This window comes from Cibotium barometz, chromosome 7 (assembly GCF_041138505.1).
Source record: "Cibotium barometz isolate CiBa-2024 chromosome 7, ASM4113850v1, whole genome shotgun sequence".
Taxonomy (NCBI): domain Eukaryota; kingdom Viridiplantae; phylum Streptophyta; class Polypodiopsida; order Cyatheales; family Cibotiaceae; genus Cibotium; species Cibotium barometz.
In genome coordinates, this window is record NC_141052.1 from 30,115,246 (window position 1) to 30,139,492 (window position 24,247).

Genomic DNA, 24,247 nt, shown 5'->3' on the forward strand with positions numbered 1-24,247 from the left:
AATTATTGTAAGAAAAGCTATTTATGGATCCTTGTGCATGTGTGTCCAATTATTTATGGTTGTAACCTTACTTATAAGACTTATGGTTGTTTTTGGTAAAAGACAAGCACAATTATTGTAAGAAAAGCTATTTATGGATCCTTGTGCATGCGTGTCCAATTATTTATGGTTGTAACCTTAGTTGCAAGACTTATGGTTGTTTTTTTGTAAAAGACAAGCACAATTATTGTAAGAAAAGCTATTTATGGATCCTTGTGCATGTGAGTCCAATTATTTATGGTTGTAACCTTAGTTGCAAGACTTCTCTTTCATATGTGTGTGTGGACCTTAAATTGCTAACCATATGGTATGTCAACAAATAGTTATATGCATGTCACTTGTAACATAGAGTTCATCAATTGATTCAACAACATCTATGTGGAATCTTGTGATTGTATGTCCCAAAACCAAAGAGCTACATTGTTGTGAAGTTAATTCGACAAAATTCTACCACTAATATGTAGTAAGAAAAGATCCTTAATATGGTTTCATCTTCATATAGTAGCATATCGTTTGATGTACTAGTAATACCAACATGTGTCTTTTATGTTTAACCAACATTTGCTTGATGCTTCAATAAAGGATATAGAGGAAGGAGCCTGCACTTGGCACTCTTCTATTGTTGCCACTAGAGTGTTCAGCAAAACAAGGATATCCCACGAAATTATAACATGAAATTAATCAAATTCATCAAATCATTCAAGTGGCATCACAATAAACTAATAAACTAATAAGGCCATGTGACAACTCTTTGTAATGTATTCTTGCAAGATTTCAATAGAAGCTTCCAAATACGAAGACACTTTGTAATGTATTCTTGCAAGATTTAAAAGCTTCCAAATACAAAGACGAATCATCACCTAAGGTGTAGCAACTCAACTGTACCCATCTACTTCCTTCAAGGTGGTGTTTGAGCCCACGCATACACCTTGGTGGGAGGGTCCAATCGATGCAATCTCATGCCTTCATTCAGCCTGTTTCCTCTAGCAACATGCTAGATTAGATGATTGTAGCTACCTCAAAGTGGCTTGTGAATTAATTACTTAAGCACAGATAAGCATAATAAAAACACACCATTTGAGGTGTTGATTCCCTACGTTGACTGCAAATGGTGTTGATTCCCTACGTTGACCGGGCATGTTGATCAAGTTTAAATTTGTGAGACTTTGATGTAAGCCTCTCAAACGGGTCTCAGACACAGGACCCAAGACTTCTACAGCCAAGCGACTCCGCATCATCTTCCAAGGAGAGGGGCCAGCTACTTCAAAATCTTGAAAGACTTCAACCTTCACAAAGGGTGTTCGCAAACCGGGAGAAGGTCAATGGTGTACTTATAGGTGCATGTCAAGTTACCATATGCCTTTAACGAGGCCAGTACTCTCAACAAGTGTATACCAGATGTACAGAAACTGCTCTGTAGTTACCACTCATGAATTGGCATTCTACAGCCTTAGCATTACTACACATCCTTTTCAAACGTCATGGAAGCAGTCTGGAGAAGGGGTCGACTTAAGAATTTAGCATAATCCCAAGTTACTAGTGCAATGATAATTCACATTATAGATTTCGATTTAACATTTGTGTTCCCCTGAATTCAGGAGAAGTCCTTTTTGGATGGCGAGGTAATAGTAACATTACCACAGGAAGTCAAATACCTTTGGTTTTGGAGGTATTGTTTTATTTAAATATATATATCTAGATAACCGTCAACTCCATCATGCATAGTGTGGAGTACATAATACAACACCCCCACTAACGTTATCAGTGCCCAGTAGTGGGTGTAGAACTTGGTATCAATATAACACCCCCACGCACGCACGCACGCACAAGAGCATACATTCATACAAAGGTTTCTATCAAAACTTCGGAGATACAAGGCAAACTCAACCATAGGGAAGCCTAGCACTAAGGATCATAACAAACAAAAATAACTATTACAACAAAACAGTAGTTGATAGGGCATATGCACCACGAAAGATAGAATTAACACAATAGCAACCGGTTGCAACTTGGATTAAAGCTTCACAATGTGAAATTTACATTTCTACAAATAAGGCATAAAGATATACCTAGATGAATCCAATAACATGCCTAAATTCACCCTGTAAGTAAATGCAATTTATAACCTCATTGTAGTCATCCACAAGACAATGAACCATCAACTCCATCATGCATACTATGGACTAGATATTGTCAAAATATGCAACAAAGATGATGCCAAAATCTGTAAACACTATAGTAAGAACATTGCAGAAAATAAACAGCACAAGAGAAATAGAGAGATAGGTGTATAACTCTGCTCTATATACACAAGAAGATCCCGAATACAGTACAATACAAGACAATGTGGCAAGGGGGCTCTCGGGCCATATTATATGGCCCCTGCACTGCAGTCGGCCTGCTCGCGCTAGGACAACAGACAGGCCTTTATCTCCATGACCAGCATATATATATCCATCCAGCCGAGTTTGAACAGTGTCGGCCTGCATGAACGTGGTGTCCACGACCAATCACACAATTGGCCAGCACCAATAGGCAAACAGCTGCAGGCAGCCACCATCTAAGACCTCCACAGGCTGCCACCCAAGCCAAAAAACTACGAAAATTTGGGGAAAAATTCAGGGAGAGGAATAATGAGAAAACACCTAAAAGGGTGGGCACACCCATAATAGAGTTCCTGGTGTATGGGTATAGACAGGAGATGACTTCTAACAGATACATCATCAATGCCCAATAGTGGGTGTAGAACTTCATATCATTATATAATCCTACACCCCCCTCATGCACTCACAATCAAGAGTATACATTCATACGAAGGTCTATGTATTGAGTTTTTGTCAAAGTTTAAACAACGTAGAAAGCCATAATAAGGATCATAACAAAATAGAAAGAATTATTACAATAGGGCATATGCACCACAAAAGATAAAAAGAATTAATACACCATCAACTTGGTGCAATGTGGCCAAAAACTTCACAAAGAACACTAAGAGCATCAACAATTTCAACAGGCATTGGGAAGTGAAAGACAAGGCTTACCAAATAACATTAAAAGTAGGGCATTGAGAAGTGAAAGACAAGGCTTATCAAAGAACATTAAGAGTAGGGCATCGTGATGTGTAAGACAGGGCTTAACAGAGAACGAATGCTTTCGGTTTTCAAGGTATAGCTTTACTTCAATATTCAACTGGAGCACTTAGGATTACAAATTTGATGCAAGGACCTTTACTTTAAATTTAGGGTTTTTACCCATTACACATTTATATATGAACTCATTTCAGTGTACTTAAGAATTTAACATAATCCCAACTTTCTAGTGCAATGATGATTTACATTCTAGATTGCGATTTAACATTTATATGCCCCTGAATTCAGGAGAAATCTTTCTGGGATGGCGAGGTAATAGTAACATTAAGAGTAGGGAATCAAGAAGTAAAGACTGGACTCAACAGATAACACTTCTGATTTGAGATGGTTATGTTAAATTTCAATATTCAACTGGAGCCCTTGGAGAGTATTAAAATTTTGATGGTGGGAACTTTACATAAATTTTAGGGTTTATACCCATTACACGTTTACATATGCAGTCATTTCAGTGGACTAGCACTCACACAAAGTGGGCGTGTTTTATCTTAAGGGCTTGGTGCCTAGCCCGCCTCACCCAGTTGAGTGATACAATGAGGTACACAAATTTTTTACAGTAAGAAGACCCACGTAGACACATGAATACAAAGGAAACAATTACATCAGCTAAAAACTAATCTCTCAATGCAAAACATGACCTGTCTCAAGAAAGCAGTTATGGGGTGGCCAGTTGCTGATTGAAGTCAACTGCCTACGCAGTATATGACTGTAAATGATGAAAGCTTTCGACAACAGCACATGTTCGCTTGTTACTGTAATCAACCATGGGTGACAGACGTGAAGGTACACAGTGCACATAATATTCAAATACCATGATATTCGAATCCCTCTGAGTTTGTACTCACTGGAGCAGATAAGAAATCCTTAAAAGCATGACTGTAGTGACTCAAATGCCAACAGATGAAAACATAAATATACATTTACACCTGCAAATAACCACACAACCAGAGTCCGTGACAACCCAGCTCCCAACACATGCGAAATGACATGTACTTCATCAAAATGTGAAGAGAAAAAAAGCCTACAAAAGCTTACATGGTTACTTAGCTTAACACAGTGTTCCCGCTTCACAGATCACATAAACCACTCAGCCCACTTAACAAACACCATATGCTACTTTCAAACTTTAATTGTACTTTCATCACTTCCTTCAGCCAGATATGCTGCCACCATGATAGGACGTAATCATGTACCTTTGGCAAAGCCTGAAGAACTCCTTGCCAAGAAGTGAGCCCAACATACACCTGCATACTTGTAGCATGCGTACTTAGAAAAAGTCGCCTCTCGAAGTCGGCTTCTCTCCTGCTAGGTTCACTCGAAGGTTTCTGCCCTCGACCGGCTGCAAAATGACCCTTGTCAGTATCACATAATACTGAGCTAAAAAAACAATTTCCGTGACCCATCATATGCTTTTAAGAAAATTATATTACCGCCCCATCCATTTTGTTGAGGGCCTCATTTGCTTCTGCTTCAGAGGACATGGTGACAAAGCCAAAACCTCGCGATCTTCCAGTGTCCCTGTCATTTACAACTCTTGCTTCCACAACCTTGCCATGCTCACTAAAAAGTTGCTCCAGCAGTGAATCATCAACACCCCACGCTAAGTTGCCCACAAACAATTTATTTGCATTGTTGCTATCAAATCGTGGGCGGGAAGGGGGAGCTGCCATGTTGTCGCCCCTGGAGCGGTTGGGGAAGTTCACTCTCAGGGTTCTCCCAGAATAATCCTGCAGGTGGGAAAGCAAGTATATAGGATTTCTTGAAGGAAAGATGTTACCATACGTTTAATGATGTTACCACACGGTGTTTAACTAGAAAGTAAGAAACAACGTAGAACTTACAGCCCCATCAAACTTTTGGATGGCTGCATTTGCATCCTCAACAGAGCTCATGGTGACAAATCCAAAACCTCGACTTCTTCCTGATTCTCTGTCATAAATAACCTGCCAGAAGCAATTACAACGTTTAAGCCTCTGAAAACATTAAAACTAGTAAGTGAACCAAAAAATCAAGATGATGCTTACTGTAAGAGCATCTACAAGAAAGAACACTACATCAACAAAACCTTTCACAAAACAGTTCCAATGCAGACAAGGCACTACACTCAAACCCAAGACAGAAAAGATAACCACATGCGTAACACTATGATTGACGCGATACTACAGGTAGCCACGATACAGGTGACACTATGACACAGTTGTACATAATGGAGAAAAATGAGAAGACAGCCTAAGCCATGCTGTCGTTGAAACGAACTTGGAAAGCGGGTATCAGGTAAACATAGTATGAACAATGGTGTCATCTTCTTGCACAAAAGAGGCCTTAAGGTGTGCGATCCAACTACACAGGGTTATGTACACCTAGGTTATACTACTAAAAAAGTATCCACCTGCTACTATACAACTTGCACCAACTCAGTTTAAAGGCTAGCTCGCACCAACATGCATGACCTGTGATCAGGACCACTGATAACTCTTAACACAGGAGCAGGTGCTGGGAAGACAAAAGCTCCGTTGCCTTCAGAACGCTGCTTAGGCTCCCTTGCCCTCACGTCCATGAGAACCTAACCACAGACTGGAAAAGCTTTTCCCAAAACATAACATTATCAAGAGGCCTAAAAGATAATCTACTTGACCGAAGGCAGCGTTAACGGCCTAAAACCGGTTACGCCGACTCTTGCAAGGCCCTTGCTCTGAAGGCCTCTTACGCTACCTTCATGAACTCTGAACTACAACCTGCAAGCACAGAAGAGGATGGAATGTCCATACCTCAACCATCTCCACGCTGCCGACTTTCTGGAAAACCTCCGCGAGCTCCTGGCTGTTACAGCTCCATGGCAAGTTCCCAACGTAGAGCTTCGATTCTTCCGAGTTACTGCTCGGGGCACCATAGCCATCCTCTGGCCCGTCAGAATCATCCTCAACAGGGGCGTCCAGGGCTTCGACCTCCTCCGTAGAAAGCTCGGCCCGGGCCGCCACCACTGCAGAGAAATCATTTCTGTTTAGTTTCTTGCGAAACGCAGTCAGGGACAGCGGCCGCAAATCCAAGGGAGAGAAGGTCTGCGTGAAACGAGGTGTGTACAAAAGGCTGCTTCGCCATAGCCGGACCTCTGGACGAGACGAAGCGGTAGTCGTCGTTGCGAGGGAGCCATTGATAGAGGAGAAACAGGCAGAGGCCATGGCGAGAACAGAGAAGGAGAAACACCCTAACTGTGCAGATGAAAAACCCTAGGAGCGGAGGACTAAACCTAGCTCTCCTTCAGTGGCGGACTTGTTCCGCAAGAGAGAAAGGATGTGTTGCTACAAGAGTGTGGATAGAGCTCTCGCCCAGCTAAGCCTTCTCCTCCGTCCGATCAGCTCCCCTTTGCACCGCCCAGATCCTCACACGCGTCAAGGTATCTTCGACAACCCTATACAAGATATCTTAGTTTACTTGTTATTTTTTATATTTGTTTTTTTGCAAGAGGTTCGTTTCTTTTTCTTTTTCTTTTTTTGTTGGGAAGGTGGATATGTGCGTGCCATGTGTGCCGTCTGTCATGTATTCCCTAGGCATCGAATGCGAGTCCTCATCGTGGAACCCGACCATTCTACCAGTTGAACTGCACGCCCGTTGCGGCGAGAGGCTCATTTCTTTAATCGGCAGCCCTTAAGAGGGGTGGGTTTCTCCAACTTTTCACCCATTTGGTAGAGCGTGGCACAAACACTCTATCGCTAGGCTAGCTCCTCATGCCCTATTTACTAAGAACGGCCTAAATATAATGTATTCCCACATAAGCTCCCTTTGCAAGGGGGAATAAGATGATATTCTAATGATGTGGAAGCACCCTGCCTAGACATTACGCATGCTCCACTAGTTTCATTATCTTTCCAAGCCTCCCCTCGCATGTGAGGAGAGTGTTAAATGGATTCTCGCCCGCTACTACCATACCAGAAGTTGGAGTTGGCAACACATGCTTGTCAAGATAACATAAGCCAATGGTCATTAAGGTCAAGGTAACACAAGCCAAACGTCATCAAGGGAAGTTGTCATAATAAGCAAATTTGATGTACACTTGCTAAGAGAAAAACATGTGGACCCACAAGTGCTACAAACAACAAAAGTTGGCACGAAGTGCACAAAAGATAGCCCCAAGAGAAGATCTCTTGCATGCCTTCGTATGATAATTTTCAAGCAAGTAGCATCACACTAACATCCATGATGAAAAAAAAGAGGCTGGTTCTATTACACTTGTTTGTCCTCGTAAATGCCAAAAACACTTTTTAAGCCCATTGTTTGTCGTTTATGTCATTTTTCAAATGTCATCATATTTGTAAGAGCTTCAACCTATTAGTAAAAAAGTAAAAGAGGCAAATTAAAAAGGACAAACCATAAGTCGTCAAGGTTAAAATTAGTAAGTTTGATAGAAGATACAAACGAAGCCATGTGCATCATTGTAAAGTTAAAGATTAGTCAAGATGACTAATATCAAAAGGTCAAAAGCTCTATCACGACACCTCTTATCTAAGGATGTGGCTAGTGATTAGTGGATTGCTAGAAAACTCAAACGAGAACCTCACAAGATTTGGGAAGAATTTAAGGTTAATTTTTAAGAAAAAAAAAGTCGTTGTTTTTTAAAAGGATGAAATGAACAATATTGATTTTCAAGAAAAAAAATAGTCATTGATTTTTAAAAGGATGAAATGAACAATATTGTGCCATGAGCTAGTAAAAGTGGGCATCTCAAAACTCCAAATGGTATTATTTCTAGAAGATGGACTTTGAAGAAAAGCAGCAACATTTGACATTGGAAAAAGTTTAAAAATCTACAAAACTTTGCGTTGATATCCTATAAATGCCAGTTAAGAGCTTATGACCTTAAATGGGACACTTTAAGGTTGGAGGAGGTGTCTAGTCTTGGACCTAAGATGGAAAATTGCCATGGATGAGTCTTCCAAAGAAAGTCTCAAGGGCCAAAAATGGATAGCCTACTAGAAAGTCTCAAGGGCCAAAAATGGATAGCCTACTAGAAAGGGTTCTCAAGGTGAGAAGCCTTGGGAGAAGAACAAGGTTGCAAAGTGGTGGAGGGGGGGGGCAAGGCAAGGAACTATAGGAAAGAGGGTACAACACAAAGTGGTTACTTATGGTTAAATAAAATTATGCCAACTTTAAATGCAATTTCATATATATTCAAACAAGCATTGGACTATGCATCAATAGATGTATGACATATTGTTTAAAATACTAGAATATATAGTTGCAAAAATGTGGAGCAAAGTTAAAGCATCGTTCAAGTGCTAATATAAGGGATGTGTGAGACTCCTCAACATCTCACAATATTTATATTTGTGCCAAAATAAAAGGACAACATGATTATACGACTGCATCTCAATACAAGCACAATGAGAAACTAGAATGTATATAGACATATAAACATCAAATATAAATAAATTGAGAAACTACAACTTTATTTTTATCCCTATGTTCGAAGATAGTAGGGATGTTAATCCCATTTTAGATTAACAAAGATGCTCTTCCAATTGAGGAAATTAATAAGTGTTATGGAAAGGCACTATAAAAGTTGTACATTTTGAGATATTGGCCACCTAAGGCCTTAGTTAGTAAGTTTTGGGTGCCCAAGTGTGAATAAGGGCCAGATGTATAAAAAGCAATTTCTTATAATGTAAGAACACAATCCCCCTTTGTTCTATGAGAGCTCTTGCTTTGTCTTGTGTGTGTGTGTGTGTGTGTGTGTGAGAGAGAGAGAGAGAGAGAGAGAGAGAGAGAGAGAGAGAGTCTACTCTAATGCATATTCCTCTTCTATGTATGTGTATTGGGAGAGTGAGAGGAAGATTGCGTTGCATTGTGGTATGAGCGACTCCGTGGGTGACATCGTGGAGATGGATATTGGAGGAGTGGAGATGGATATTGGAGGAGTGGAGCTTCCAAAAGCGAGCTTGGAGAGCCTCAAGGGATGTGAGCTCGAAGCATTGGCAACGATAGTTGTTGTCTATTGCTTCTTTTGATTGTAATGGGTAGAGTTCTCTCTTGGGAGGTGCGGTAGCCCATAACATTTTTGGCGACACTATCGAGGAAACACCATTGTTTCTTCCCTCTTAGAGCTCCAGCTCCCATTATGTAAGATTCACTATTGCCTTTGCATTTTGAAGGTGCATTGTGAAAAGCTATGTAGATAAGGTTTGTGTGAAAGAGAAGGAATTAGAGTAGTTGTGAAAAATTATGTGTTTGGAGGAAGTGTGATGTGTGGTAGTGTCTAGAGGAAAGCTACACTTGGTTTTACTTTCAATTTTGTTGTTTTCGTCACCAATTTCTAAAGCGTGAGCTAGCTTGTTCTGTTTTTTCTAAAAATCATGAAAATTACAAAAACAAAGAGCCATTGGTTGTGTTGGTGACTTGCATTACAGTCCAATTGCTTGGCATAACCTTTATGGATTTTTTGGATAGGGAAATTTCAGTAAAACCATCATTCTGTTAATGCAGCTGCTAACACGTGAACGTGCGTACAGAGGAAATAGTTCATGACGTGAACTGTAGTCTACTACTTCACAACGTGAAACACTCTCCACAATCAGTGCCATAATTTTTGGGATTGCATTACTAAAGTTAGGGTGCCTTACTTGACATGTCTTACACAAAGAAACGGTAAAAACCATATCTCGTGAAAGTGCAGCGAAACAGTTCACAACGTGAAATATATTCTAGTTTATGACGTGAAACATAAACTAGTTCATGACGTGAAACACCACCTAGTTCATGACGTTAACTACACGCTGCTAGTTCATGGAGACCTGCTACTTCACACCAACGGTAAAATAAAGTTCATAAGTACACCATAGGAGTCGCCCCGACTTGTACTGCAATTCTAAGCAGAAAATTTGAAGCATGAAACATGAGTGGTCGACTGCTCAAACATGGTTCACGACGTGAGACACAATCTGCTACTTCACGACGTGAACTGTATGTAGTCTATTGTTTCACGACAAGAAGAGTCAACTCGAGAGAAAATCAATTGTAACGGTTAGAGTAGTGATTTAGCCTGTTGAAACACATTCTCATGCACTTGAGGTTAGGGAAACTCATTGGAGACGACCTGACCCCCCTGATGATGACAGTGCACCAAATCACCTAGGTCTTCTTACTAAAGAAGTGTTGGTTCAGGTCACTCCATGATCACTTAATTGAGTGTTTGCAGCTTGGAGAAATCTAACCACCATAGAAACTAGTAGCAAAGAATCCATGGAAGAAGGGCTAAGATTCTCTGGATTTGGAGAGGAAGAAAAACCAGCTTCTCCTATGAAGTCCAGTTGAAACTTTGATATGGCCAGGGGATATTTTGGTCTCCGGTACGACACGGAAGATGAAGCACAATCTGCAAGCACATCAACATAGGACACAGTCTAAGACCAGATTTACCAACCTAACCTTTTGGCCCTAGGAATGATAACACAGTGAGGATTAGTGGGATTACCCCTAGGGTTATGAGGGATAAGGAGAATGCTGCCAAAATAGGTCAAATTTTCTTCCCCATATCTGAGGAAGTGGAAGTGGACTTGAAGGTGGCTAAAGCAGAGTGACAATTGCAGCTACTGAGCTTAAAAAGTAAAGAGCTCAATACATGAAGAACAATGGTGAAACAAAGGGAAATGGATAATTTGAATCTGTTGCAACCACATGGCAAGGATATAGAAACATCTAGAAATGCCACAGATAACATGTGGATGGAGATGATAGAAGGAGGGATACTAGAACCCATCAATGAGGAACCAAAGGCTGATGAAATCCTTGAAACACAAGAAGAGGTGGACAATCTACCTAGGGCATCTATAGGAGGAGAGGATCGGCTCTACACAAGAGAGGATATACAAGAAATGATCAATGATCCCACCTTCTTGCAAAGCATGGAACTTTTAATCCAACAAAGGTGAGTTGAGGCCGCTAACAATGAGCCAGGTGATGAGGATCTACCCGGACCTAGCCATAGACCCAAATTGAATAGAAGAACCAATGTGGGAAGAGGATGAGGTCTAGGTAGGGGAGGTAGCTCCCCAAATTGAATAGAAGAACCAATGTGGGAAGAGGATGAGGTCTAGGTAGGGAAGGTAGCTCCCCTACCTAGGTAGCTCCCCAAATTGAATAGAAGAACCAATGTGGGAAGAGGATGAGGTCTAGGTTGGGGAGGTAGCTCCTCAAAGGCCAATTGTGATCCTAACGCAGATCTAAATGCAGTCACAAGGCGTATATGTTGAATATGGCTGCAGATCTAAATGTAGTCACAAGGCGGATTTGTTGAATATGGCTGCAGATCTAAATGTAGTCACAAGGCGGATCTGTTGAATATGGCTGCAGAAATGGGTAGAGGAAGCCACACCATTTCAAAGCTGGTGCAAAAGTTCTGAGGTATCCAACACATAAATGTCTTTAAGTCAACCTATGAAACATGTGGACTAGTGAGCGATGTAACCATGTACATGCTTTTTCTCCAACACTAGAAGGGAAAGCCCACCAACGGTATCAAACATTAAAGCATGAGGACAAAGTCAATTTCGCTCGGTTTAAGAATGTGTTCATATCGAGTTTTGCTCGAAGTGGTGATAGATGGAGTCCTATGGCATAGCTCCACAACATCGAGCAAAAAGACAATGAGTCATGCAAGATTATGTTTCTTGGCTCAAACACTTGAAATCAAGATGCAAAGTGAGGGAAAGGCGAACTGATGATTAGTTATTGCCCTTGTTTTCAGAGAGGAGTCTGAGATTATAAGATGCATGATTATCTAGTGTTAGCTCGACCGACCACTCTAGATACGTGCTATAAGTTAGCGATTGAATATGAGGATAACATGCTCAAGTTGCCGCAACTAGAAAACGCGAAGGCAGCTTCGATAGTGGAAGCATCATGAGTGTCTAGTCATCAGGACACAGGATCGAAGAACAAGTAAGTTGGCAACATGACAGTCGAGGAACATGCTATCTTGGAGAAGTTAAAGGTTAGGGATGGGAGAGAAGCATCATGGAATCCCATCTCTACCCTCGGAGAGAGTTGTTTTGGTGCTCTATTTGTAGACAAAATCACACGAGAACTGAATGCCCTCACCTAAGACCAAGGCAATTACTTTATTGTGCTCACTATCAGAGACTAGAAAACCATGACACTGCCATGTGCAAATATCTGAGGATCCAACCTCTAGCACAACTACCAGCACCCAGAGTTCCTCTAGCCTTACAGCCCTTCCAATGCAAACCAATACAGGGTAGCCGAATACATCCTACTTACCAAGGGGGATGTTCAAAATGTAGGACATGTCGCCATTGCCACCACTTGTCCTACCACCATAACCTCCACATGCCAATATCAACCAAGTGTTGATCGAGGAACCGTTGGAAGAGGGAGAAGCCATGCACAAGGTAGAAGAGCCCACGGAGATTACACCGGGGTACTATAACTCACAAAATAGCACACCAATACCAATGTTTCAAACCACGGTACACTGGAAAGGAAAAGACATAAACTTGCACCCATACATTGTTTCCATTATAATGGTCCTCATAGAGTAGCGGAGTGTCCTCTAAAGAATGTGGCTAATATTGGCCAAACCTAGCCAATCACATCGCAGAAGACCAACGTCATGCTAGCACTTTCATGTGTTAAGTGTGGTGTAGATCATTTGATCAAGGATTGGCCATATCGTGTCAATGGCTCTACTTCTACTTCTAACCATGCCACCATCAGGACTATAAGTGTGCAGCCTGGAAACATCACGCCACTGAATGTCTTGACACGTGCCCAAGCGAAACAGGTGGACAAAGGGAAACACTGAGGAGGTGTTACAACCTCTAAGATGGGAGAATCCTCCAACCTCCTCCCTGCCTGAAGAAAATGAAGCATCGGTGTCCATCATCTCTAGGTGCATAAAAGCCGGAGTCTTCATGATTGCTGCTGTGAGGAATCTTCACCCTTCTCAGTCTTTTGATTGGGACACTACCTCCAATAGTGGCCTTTCTCGCCACAATCATTACAGGTCCTCTCTGCCTTTAGTTTCTCGCGGTCAAGAATGGACTTGTTCTCAGAAGACTTCTCCGATGAAGCCTTCCCTTTGCCCGTGTTACAGCCTTTCGACCGTTGGCCAGTTAAGGCCTCCGAACCTCCACCTTGAGGAGGGTTCGTGAATCGTTCCTCCTGGTCCAAGACCATGGGCACAAGCTCATCCCACGTGATGGTGCTGAGCCTACCACCACTGGTAATCAAAGACGAGTAAAATGTTGAGTACTGAGAGGGCAAGTGCGACAGCAATGTTATGGCCATGTCCTCTGACGATATCTCCTTCCCAGCCTGAAGAACTTCCTGTTGAAGAGCCTACAGCTTGTTAATATGCTCCCGCATCGTAAATGACTTTGCAGGGCTCATAATCCGCATCTGTACTTCCAAGGAAATCCTCTTCATGGGCGATACCCTGTTTTTGTAAAGAGAGGCCAAATGCTGCCATATACCTCTGGCCAGCGTCATATGCTTTACATGATTGATTACCTACGGTGTGCACTTGAGAAAGATAAACAAACAGACCCTGGTGTTGACACGATCTCACATCTGTGCCTGTGCCTCTCGGTCCTTTCGGATTGATGGTAACTCCTCTTCCTCTACTTCTTCCGGCCGTGGAACCCCAACAACGACAAAATCTGCGAGGTCGTAAGACTCCAGAATAGATTCCATCATAACCTTCCATATGCCGTAGTTGTTTCCGTCCAACTGACAGTCCACCAGGAACGTGGGGAGTGTCGGGATCTTCACATGCCTCTCGGCCATCTCAAACAGATATGACATTGCGGGGATGTACTCTAAAAAGGGTGGGTTGGTGGGAACAAAGAAGAACTAACACCTGTAAGTGGCTGTCCAGCAAATCAACCCGCCGTCCTCTTGCTTCTCCTCTTCCCAACAAACAGTCCCAAACAGTCCACCAATCAGCAACACAATAGTCCCCCTCTTGCTCACACAATTCCCAAGAACTATCTAGAGCCTAGGCTTTGATACCATGTCAGAATACGCAGCGGAGATGATGACCAGATATGGGAACACAAGAGCAAAACGCAATGCAGAAAAATAATAGCACAAGAGATAGAGAGGTAGAGGCATGTAACTCTACTCTATATACACAAAAGAATCCCGGAATGAATACAAAATTGGCAAGGGGTAAGGGGCCATTTTATATGGCCCCCACAGTGCAGTCGGCTTGCTGTAGGGTAGCCGACAAGCCATGATCCTCCACGATCAGCCAACATAGCCAGTTGGCTAGCTGTCAGCAGGTCGGCTAGCTCATGGGGCCTCCTGCCAACCCTGGGTATCCACCCAAGCCACAGAAAAATAGGGAAAAATACGGAGAGAGGGGAAAAATGAGAAAACACCTAATAAGGGCGGGCACACCTACAACAAAGGCCTTGCTGTATATGTATAGATAGGAGATGACTTTTAACAACAGTATCATGGCGATCTCAGTTGCAAGATTGCACGGTTATGTCTACCACAGAAGAGGAATATGTTGCAGCGTCAAAAGCGTGCAAGGAAGCTATATGGCTTACTCGTCTAGTGGGAGATTTGGGCATTACTGCAGATGTTCCAATTTTGCATTGTGATAGTCAGAGTGTTATCTAGTTGGCACGGAATCCAGTGTTTCATGCGAAGACTAAGCATGTGGATGTCAAGTACCATTTCATTTGTGAAGTGCTTGAGAACAAGCGCATCTAGCTTGTCAAGGTGCACATAGATGATAACCCTATAGATCTTCTTACGAAAGGTCTATCCTCAGAGCGATTTGCACACTATCGAGTGCTTATGGACATTGTGTAGAGATGTCTCTATAGTCATTGCATGTCCATAGCTACTCCATTTCTTAAAGGCACATTGGCCTTTAAGTGGGAGGTTGTTGGGGTTAAAGGCCAATATGCCCAACCCAATCCCTTGCTTCACACTAGTACAAACTAACCTCATAGTTACTAACCATTATGTACTTTATATAGTCTATCTAATAAGACTATTGTGAGCCTCACGCTGTGTGAGATAGAGCTCCACCCACATCTCGTGTCTATCTTCTTTTTCATGTGTGTGTGTGTATGTGCTTGCACGTGTTCAGAGCTTCTGCTCCATCAGTTTGGCCTTGTAGCGATTAATGCTACCTTCTGCTTTGTATTTTAACTTGTAAACCCACTTAGTACCAATGGCCTTCTTGCCATGAGGTAGATCTATCAAATACCAGGTGTCATTCTTGATATAGAGTTATACTCATCCTGCATAGCATGCATCCAATGATCATCATCTTGTGCTTCCTCAAATGAAACAAGTTCCTCCTTATTACATAAAGTAGAAATGAGAACATGATCCACATGAGAATAATCTACATGATGAGAACCTGCACGAGTTCTGCTAGAGGTAAAGGAGCTACCAACTTGCTATCCCTCAATGTCTGCACAAGCCATTTTGGCATATGCCTAGATTCTTCTATAGCTGCTTTCTCCTCATCCACTACATCCTCAATAATTGCCTCATCAAAAGGCTAATTTGCAGGTTGATTTTGCACCTGCAAAGGCTGAATTTTAGTACTTGGTTGAGTATTCAATTGCTCTACATATGGCTGCTCTCCATTAAACAAAGGTAGGAGTGAATCAAACATGTCCTGTGAGCATACATATGGCTGCTCTCCATTAAACAAAGGTAGGAGTGAATCAAACATGTTCTGTGAGCATACATTTTTTTTTTTTGCATGAAAGCATGGGCTGAACTGAGTTTTTGACAAAAACAACATCTCTACTTACCAAAATCCACTTCAAGGCCGGATGGTAGAGTCTATATCCCTTGGTTTCTGAATTGTATCCCACAAATATGCATTTAAATTCCTTATCATCAAGCTTATTGCATTATTGCTCAGGCACAAGAGCATAAGCAAGACAACCAAAAACACACAAAATGAGCCACATAAGGCTTCCTGCCATGCCAAGCTTCATAAGGAGTTTAGACTACAAGGCCTTGTAAGGGCATTTCAACACATAGTTTGCGCACATAGTTGCCTCTAACCAAAAACCATGAGGTAAATCTTGGACTTTCACCATACATCGTGCCATCTCCATGAGAGACATGTTCTTCCTCTCAGCTACACCATTTTGCTGAGGTGTGTATGGCACTGTACATTGATTCCTTATGCCTTTTTCAGCCATATATGCATGAAATTCCTTGGACATATACTCCCCCACTCGATCTGAACGAATGGTGCCAACTTTACATTCACATGCATTTTCAGCCATGGATACAAAGTGCCTAAAGCACATAAAAACCTCTGACTTATGCTTTAATGGATACACCCAGCTATATCCGGAGTAATCATCAATAAAAGTGTCAAAGTAGAGATATCCCCCAATAGATGGTGCCCTCATAGGACCACATACATTACTATGTATAAGCTATAATTTCTTAATAGCTCTCACATATCCATCCTTTGGAAATGATTCTCGATGCATTTTACCAAGAATACACCCCTCACATACATGTCTAGTAGGGGTCTCAAGAGTTGGCAACTCAGACACCATATCATGTCGTCGAAGGCGTAACAAACTGCCATAATTCAGATGGCCAAATCATGCATGCCATAATTCTACATCGCTCATAGCACGATTCGTAGAGACTGAGCAAGCATCACGCTGCAACTTCTGAATTACATCCATCTTGTATAGGCCATGAAACAAGGTACCTGAGGCAATGATAGAATAACCATCATTTCTATCATGAACTGTACATCTGTCATCCACAAATTTCACCGTCAAGCCTGACAAAGCTAAGGTTGAAATTGACAACAAGTCCTTCTTAATGCTTGGCACATATAAAACTTTAGAAAGAGTAAATGCACCCCCATTTGTAGCAGTGAGCACAACTCTACCAACTCCTCTGAGAAGATATGAGGAACCATTTGCACATGTGATCGTTCATGCACTTGGGACAGATTCTAGAGATGAGAACAATTTTTTTTGTGAAGTAATGTACTTACTAGCACCACTATCAAAGTTCCAAGCATTTGATTCTCCCATTGACATGCATACATCATGAACAGAAGGGTCATAATTGTAATGTATAGTCCATGCCCAATCATCTTGAGCAAAACTTGCAAAATGCATTATCCACAACCATGCCCGATTCTTTCTTTTTCTCCTTCTCTAGCCTTTTCTTGTACTAATTTATGTAGTGCCCTATTTTCCTGCAATAGTGACACTTGTTCTTCTTTTTAGGCTTATCACCTTCTTTCTCTGCATCCTTACCTGAGGATTCTGATTTTGGCTTATAGCCACCATGTAAAGAAGCTTTACCTTTGCCTTTCTGATTGGCAACAAAAGCTTGGTCACCAACTCGCATAACATATCTATTTTGCCTAGACTGCTCTTCTTGCAAGAGTACTGAAACCAACTCATCAAATGTAAGGGCATTTGGATTTCCCTTCATCATGAGTCTAAGGGTAGAGGCAAAACTCTGATGAGAATCCGGCAATGCATTGAGAACTGTGGGCACCAATGTACTATCAGGATATATCTCATCCACATTAGCAAGTTGCTCCGTAAAATCTTTGATCTTGGTCAAGAAGCTATCCATTGAGTCTCCCTCATTCATGTGCTCAGACTCTAACTATTTGTGTGTAGATATGCAACACGTGCTTCATTGCACACCTGGTATAATGCAGCAAGTACATCCCATGCCATGACTGAATATGAGGAATAATGCTTCGCTTCATAGAAAGTGCAAGCAATGCATGTGCCTGTGGAGGAGCCACATCTGTATCAGATTCTACTTCAGATGTATTTGCAGCATCTGGTTGCAATGGTAGTTGTGAAATAGGACGAGTTTCACTACCACTAACCACATTCCAAAGGCCTTTAGCAACCAATACATGCCTCATCATATAGGACCACAATGGGTAGTTAGTCCCATCAAGTTTGTCCTCAGCACAGCAGCAGCAGATAACATGTTGAATATATTAGTACAACCAGTCTTCGTGACTTTCTACCAAATGCAAAATCTTTCAACACACTGCAAGTACTCAGTATTCATTGAATGCAACTTTGGATGGCTGCCAACGGCCAATTGACTGAATCACCTACAAAGTATATGAGAAATAACACAGAGTAGAGAATAGAGTGTGTTATTGGCAAAAGTATGATAGTCGATGTTGTTGAAACATTGTAGATGCTGCTACACACCAAATCTTTGCCACTACATAGCCCAAACACCCAAAATCGAGCAGAACCAATCCAAAATGACACCTCTCTAGAATGTCTATACAGAAACCTTGCGGTGCCCAAAAGGTGCTCGAAACGCACTCAAATTGCGCTGCGGACCTCGAAAATGAAGTATACTTTGTACACTGCACACTACAATGTATACCTTCTTCTCCTAAGAGGGTATCTCAATTGGAGACATAAAAAATAGGGTCATGTGAGGAGGGAGGCAGACTACTAGATCAAGTATCAAGAAAGCTAGCTCTGATACCAATTGTTGGAATTAGGGTTAGGGTTACAACAATGCACACACACAAGATAGAGAAGCTTGAGAGCACACAAACTCACTAGATAAGAATGAACCAATGTATGCCAGATACAAAAGATAAGTACACACCCCAAAATGAGTAGATAAGAGGGTGTACATATGCACGGGGGAAAAAACCTCTTAGTGATAGAAAAAGTGCCCCGACAGTCTTAAGTGTTTTCACACACATCACTATCATATAATGCTACAGTTGGCCATAGGTTGAGGTTTCACTAAGGGGAAGTGAAACGGATCAAGAGGGACAACTAGGTTACCTATCTAAATGCATGTAAAATTTATAGTTGTGTGAGACGTAGCTTCTAGGACTAATAATATCATCCAATTGACCCATTTTTAACCTTTTTTGCCCATCATGATGAGTTACCATCATAGAAGATACATGAATATTGATAAGGCATACATGCATATTAATGAAAAACTAGATATATAGGGCTAAATATTCCATTTTATCAATAGTAATAGACTAGAAATAGTGATATTCACAAAAAATAAGGACAATGGAGTAGAACAACAATTAGTTGGCATAAATTCTTTGCTCGACTAATCATAAATAAACTAGCAATGTATTCTTGGTAATTAATTAAAAAGAACTAGAGCTAGAACTAAAAATAACTAGAATTGCATGGCATCAATGTCTGTCTCTTTTTATATGATTGACCTACTAGATCATAAATAAACTAGCAATGTATTCTTGGTAATTAATTAATAAGAACTAGAGCTAGAACTAAAAATAACTAGAATTGCATGGCATCAATGTCTGCCTCTTTTTATATGATTGACCTAGCAATGAACAAGGGGTGTATTTATAAGGGTATCTTAATGTCCTATGTTGAACATCTAGAGTGGATGCTTTTATTAGTGAGATATTATCCTTGTTTGAGGAAATGTGGATTCTTTATTTCGATGTCTTCATTTAACTCTTTCTATATCAAGCTTTCCCATATGAAAAGTGGTTTGAGACTAGAGCTAAAACTAAAAAGAACTAAATCTCCATAACAGCAATGTCTGCCTCTTTTTATATGGTGGAAGTAACCTTATCCCGATGAATAAGGGGTGCATATGTAGGGTACCTTAGTGTCATATTTTGAGCATCTATAATCAATGCTTTCATTTGGGGTAGTGAGTTATTCTAGTTGTTTACACGATGTGGATGTTTAACCTTATTCATGCAAGGGTAGTTAGAGGACTTACTTCAAAGACGATTACTTAACCTCATATTGGAATGAGTTACTCATGCTTGCATTACCACTCCATTGTCATTGTGTTGGGGTCCTTAATCCATCGTAAGGAGAAATGCTTTAAGAGTATGCTATTTGGCTAGTATCTATCTTCGAACCTCACTAATGTCACACACTCTCATGATAGAGAAGAGTAAGCGAAGCACTCTACTGCTCAAGCATGCAGGCAATCTCTTTGGCCATCATGCATAATGCAACACAACAAGAGAGGGCATTATGTGCTATATTGATCCACATGTCATAGGGTGCATGGAAATACTCTAGCAAACTATCTTAAAATGTTGTTTCCTCCAATGAGGTTGTGACCCCATAATGCCCACCAAACTATCTTAAAATGTTGTTTCCTCCAATGAGGTTGTGACCCCATAATGCTCCTTTAATGGGGTTTCCACACTATTTTTTGGTCAATAGTAGCCTCCTCTTATCTCTTTTGGATGCTGAATGTTGCCAATGGGGGAGAAGAATCTAGTGATGGCCTTGGTGAACATTCTAAGTTCTAGCACATTTGATCCTTGATTTTGCTTTGGAAGTGATAAAACTCACTTGCATCTTTGTTATGCCTTGTTGCTTTTACCTTTCTCTTCGTCTTCATCTTTATCTAACCTTAGTAATTTTTGGTTTCATGTTATTGAAAAGGTAAGTTGCTTCTATAATCGTAGAAGTCAACTTCTATGAATTTCGAAATCCACTAATTTCTAACATTAAATATCACTAAGAGTTTATGACCAGTTTGTAGAAATAATTAAATTTTGGAGCATTCATGGAAATGGTGATATTGATTTGTACATAATCCCTTTATCATTGCCATATCTTGACGTTGCTATTGTTCCTTAAATGAGCAAGCACACGCGTTTTTTTTTTTTGCTTTTTAGGTTTCCTTACAGCCTGTTATAGCCTTAGGCGGCTTGGCGCACCCTTCTCTGGGTAAAATGAGGGTTCGTTTGCCTTAATTTACTTAGGCTCTAAGCACACATGGACCTCTTAGATATATTTTTCCAAAAAAAGTGTAGCATCCAAATGGAAGAGGAGGTCTCAAAACCTATTTCCCATCACTGTCTTAAGATGATATTTTATTGGAAAGATTTTTCTTGTCTTGTAACTTGTTTTTGAATGTGTTCCAAAAGGAATTTGGAAAAACGCTGTATGAGAGAGTTGTAGTATTTTTGGAATACTACAACTTTGTCTCTCTAACTTTTTCGTGATTGTTTTGTTTAGACACTCAAAAAGTAGCCCGAATATGGTATGCGATCTTTTTTGGGCTATTTTGGGCTATTTTGGGTGATTTTTTAGTGCTTTTGGCCCATTTTTTTACCTCAATATTTGGGTCAAATTTTGAGGCTACTGGTCGGAGGCCAAAACAATGGATTTTGCCCTCGGACGCTCGAGACCAATTTTGAAGGGCTCGATGCGAGTGGACGAAGGAATGTTAACTAGCTTTATAAAAACTCAAATGTGCGTTGACAAATCCACTAATATTGTGAGCACCAAGATGGGACATAGTTTTCTATTGTCTTATGGATGCTTTAAACTTTACATTTGGGTGTGTTACACACTAGCATAGTAGCGTGGTGAACACAAGATAGATTTCCATGTAAGCAATTGTTAGAAATTGGATGATACTGAGATGAATTACAATACCATAGAAAGGGAAGGATTAGCCATGATTTATGCTATCAAGAAATTTTGACATTATCTTTTGACTTGTAAGTTTCTATTCATTATTGATCATCAAACCTTACTGTATTTAGTGAACAAAACCTTGTATAATCAAAATGGTGGTTGATTCTTTTAAAAATTGATTTCATTTTGGTTATTCAAAAAGGGTCACAACAGGTGTATGGACATATCATTTATCTACAATGACTAATGAGGAGCTGCCGATAGGGGTGGGTGATGATCTTCTCGATGCTCCATTGTTCCAACTTGATTTGGCACCAAAGTGGGGTGAAGAAGTTGGGTTAAAGAAGTTACTCATTACATGCTACCTTGCGACAAATTGATCAATAATAAGGATAATTTATCAAAGAAGCTTCTCCCTACCAATTTATAAATATAGAAATGTATGAGAGGAAACGACAATATATCACGAAAATGTATATGATAGGGTAAGTTTCTCTTAAATTTAGAGCATGAACTTATAGGAATAGGAAGCAGACACTACACACCTAAAACCACATCACACAAAGTTAGCACACAAATTCATGCATGCTAATTGGCCAACCGTGTTTTGATGAGGCTGAATTTGTAAATTGATGTGATAAATTCTAGAGGTTTGATACACCCCATGAAAATGATAGAATGCCTTAAATTTGATGGTCCGATCAGTCCTACAATAAGGATAACACAAGCACGATATATTATTGTTGTTGCTCTACGGACCGTATGACCAAATGGACCAAAGCTAAAGCAAGAGCTAATCCCAAGCTTTTATATAAGAATATTATTGCTAGGGTCAAATAGAGGCTTTCATTTGTGAAGTTCTTGCTTATTGTATTACTAGTGGTTCATCATAAATCATCACACTATTATCCATAAGCCAATGTTCAAGTATAAATAGTCAAGCACTAATGGAAGCCAATAGAAATGACTTGGAGCACAAGCTCACTAGAAGCACCTCAGAATGACATTGTCGGCTTACTAAACTTATTAGTTACCAACAATACTCCATTCAATTTAGCCTTTAACTTAGAAGCTATTATGCCAACAGTGGAATATGTAGTATCTAATTGTAGTTCAAGAGCAATTGATTGGAAACACCCTTTTTGAGAGACTACTAGCCCTTGAAAAACTAGATGAAACAAGACTTTAGAGGGATATGTGTAGTATCTAATTGTAGTTCAAGAGAAATTGATTGGAAACACCCTTTTTGAGAGACTAATAGCCCTTGAAAAACTAGATGAAACAAGAATTTAGAGGGATACATGGGATGATGATTGTTGAAAAACTACGGTAGAAGTAATGGTTTAATAACAATCTCAGAGATATGCATATTGATGAAAGTGACACAATCATTATGCATAGTGTATAAAATAAAAAATACAAGTTAAAATACAAAGAGAAAGATATCAATAAAAGTGACATGGTCCTTATGTATAGCATACAAAATGAAAAATTCAAGTTGAAATACTCAAAAGGACTAGGAGACTTTAGGGTATCTAAGATCATACCACAAGGATCCGCCGTGAGAATTGAAACTTTTGATAAAATGAAAATGGAAGGATATTTTAATGGTGGTAAAGTTCTATTTTATAACCCTTTGAATGAAGACATGCTCTTTCAAATTCACATAAGCAAGGAGGAAAAGAAAAGGAAGTTGAAATTAAAAAGAAGCCATAATAGGAGGCTAAACCCAGCTTCGTGGATAGATCCCTCTTGAAATCAATATGGAAAATTTTGTGGTAAAATCACCCAAGGTAGCCATTAGTAAGTCACATAGGTTCATGGTGGAATTTTAGTAGAGGAGTCACACACCACTACTAGAACCATTTTTGTCAATGTGAGTCAAACTTGTCATCACACTCTAGAAGATGAACATAAACATTATTTTACACGAGTTTGTTTTATGAAATAATTTGGTGTAAGTTAGGTGAACTAAAACTAAAAGAAATTCAAGCTTGTGCTTCTTTCGATGCCATAATTGTTGAAATTGTGGGGTATGTTAATCTCTTTTTTTTCACATTGAAAATAACTCCATGATGGAAGGCAAGTTATATCTTATGAATGTAGGGATGATGAGTGAAGACTAACTCTTGGGAAGAGGGTGGATAGCAAACATATCAGTTTGGATAGCAAAAATACTATTGGGAAGAAGATGGATAGCAAACATATCAATTTGGATAAGTGACAAATAACTCTTTAAATTGCCAATGGGATATGTGAAACTACAATTGACAACCACCATCAAGCAATTCCCAAAACCTCTATGCTGAACCAAGCTTCATCTCATTGAGTACCCCATAACTACCTCCTATAACTAGTTAACCCAAGAAGCAAACTTAAACCATAAATGGAGGAGATCCTACAACCATGGTTCAACCCACTTTATGCTTGATTTAACTTCAATAGTTGAGAAAGAGAGTGGTGAAGTTATCACAGAAGTAAGGAGAAATAAGCATTAAGAATCTACACTTTCACACTGCCTACTCAAGAAAACAACAATGGATACCCAAGAGCTTCTTAAGACTCAAGGATTTTTTTGCAAACAATGGTTAACCATGTGGGTATCGCGAGATGACTCTTGGAAGCTCAAGTATTTTATAC

General features: G+C 40.3%; 1 protein-coding gene across 2 annotated transcripts; it reads right to left on the reverse strand.

The window, feature by feature from the left end:
• Positions 1-4,000: 4,000 nt before the first annotated feature.
• LOC147636879 (28 kDa ribonucleoprotein, chloroplastic-like) lies at positions 4,001-6,498 on the reverse strand. 2 transcript variants are annotated; one of them, XR_015266279.1, is made up of 5 exons: positions 5,951-6,498; positions 5,024-5,125; positions 4,613-4,909; positions 4,376-4,521; positions 4,001-4,108 (listed from the first exon to the last, which is right to left on the reverse strand). XR_015266279.1 is itself a non-coding variant. In XM_086800458.1 (4 exons), the coding sequence occupies exons 1-4, from the start codon at positions 6,359-6,361 to the stop codon at positions 4,450-4,452; spliced, it is 882 nt and encodes a 293-aa protein (XP_086656584.1). In that variant the 5' UTR covers positions 6,362-6,498; the 3' UTR covers positions 4,062-4,449. The 2 variants fall into 2 exon arrangements, 1 of the variants encoding a protein (XP_086656584.1); XM_086800458.1 differs by having other exon boundaries at positions 4,062-4,521.
• Positions 6,499-24,247: the final 17,749 nt, after the last annotated feature.

What these genes read in the sequence shown, in the direction of transcription:
- LOC147636879 (XM_086800458.1), bottom strand. Translation starts at nt 6,361, where the DNA reads ATGGCCTCTGCCTGTTTCTCCTCTATCAATGGCTCCCTCGCAACGACG. An exon ending in GCAGCGTGGAGATGGTTGAG is followed by an intron (nt 5,126 to 5,950) that starts GTATGGACATTC and finishes TGCTTCTGGCAG; the next exon opens with GTTATTTATGACAGAGAATC. An exon ending in TCAACAAAATGGATGGGGCG is followed by an intron (nt 4,522 to 4,612) that starts GTAATATAATTT and finishes GTCATTTTGCAG; the next exon opens with CCGGTCGAGGGCAGAAACCT.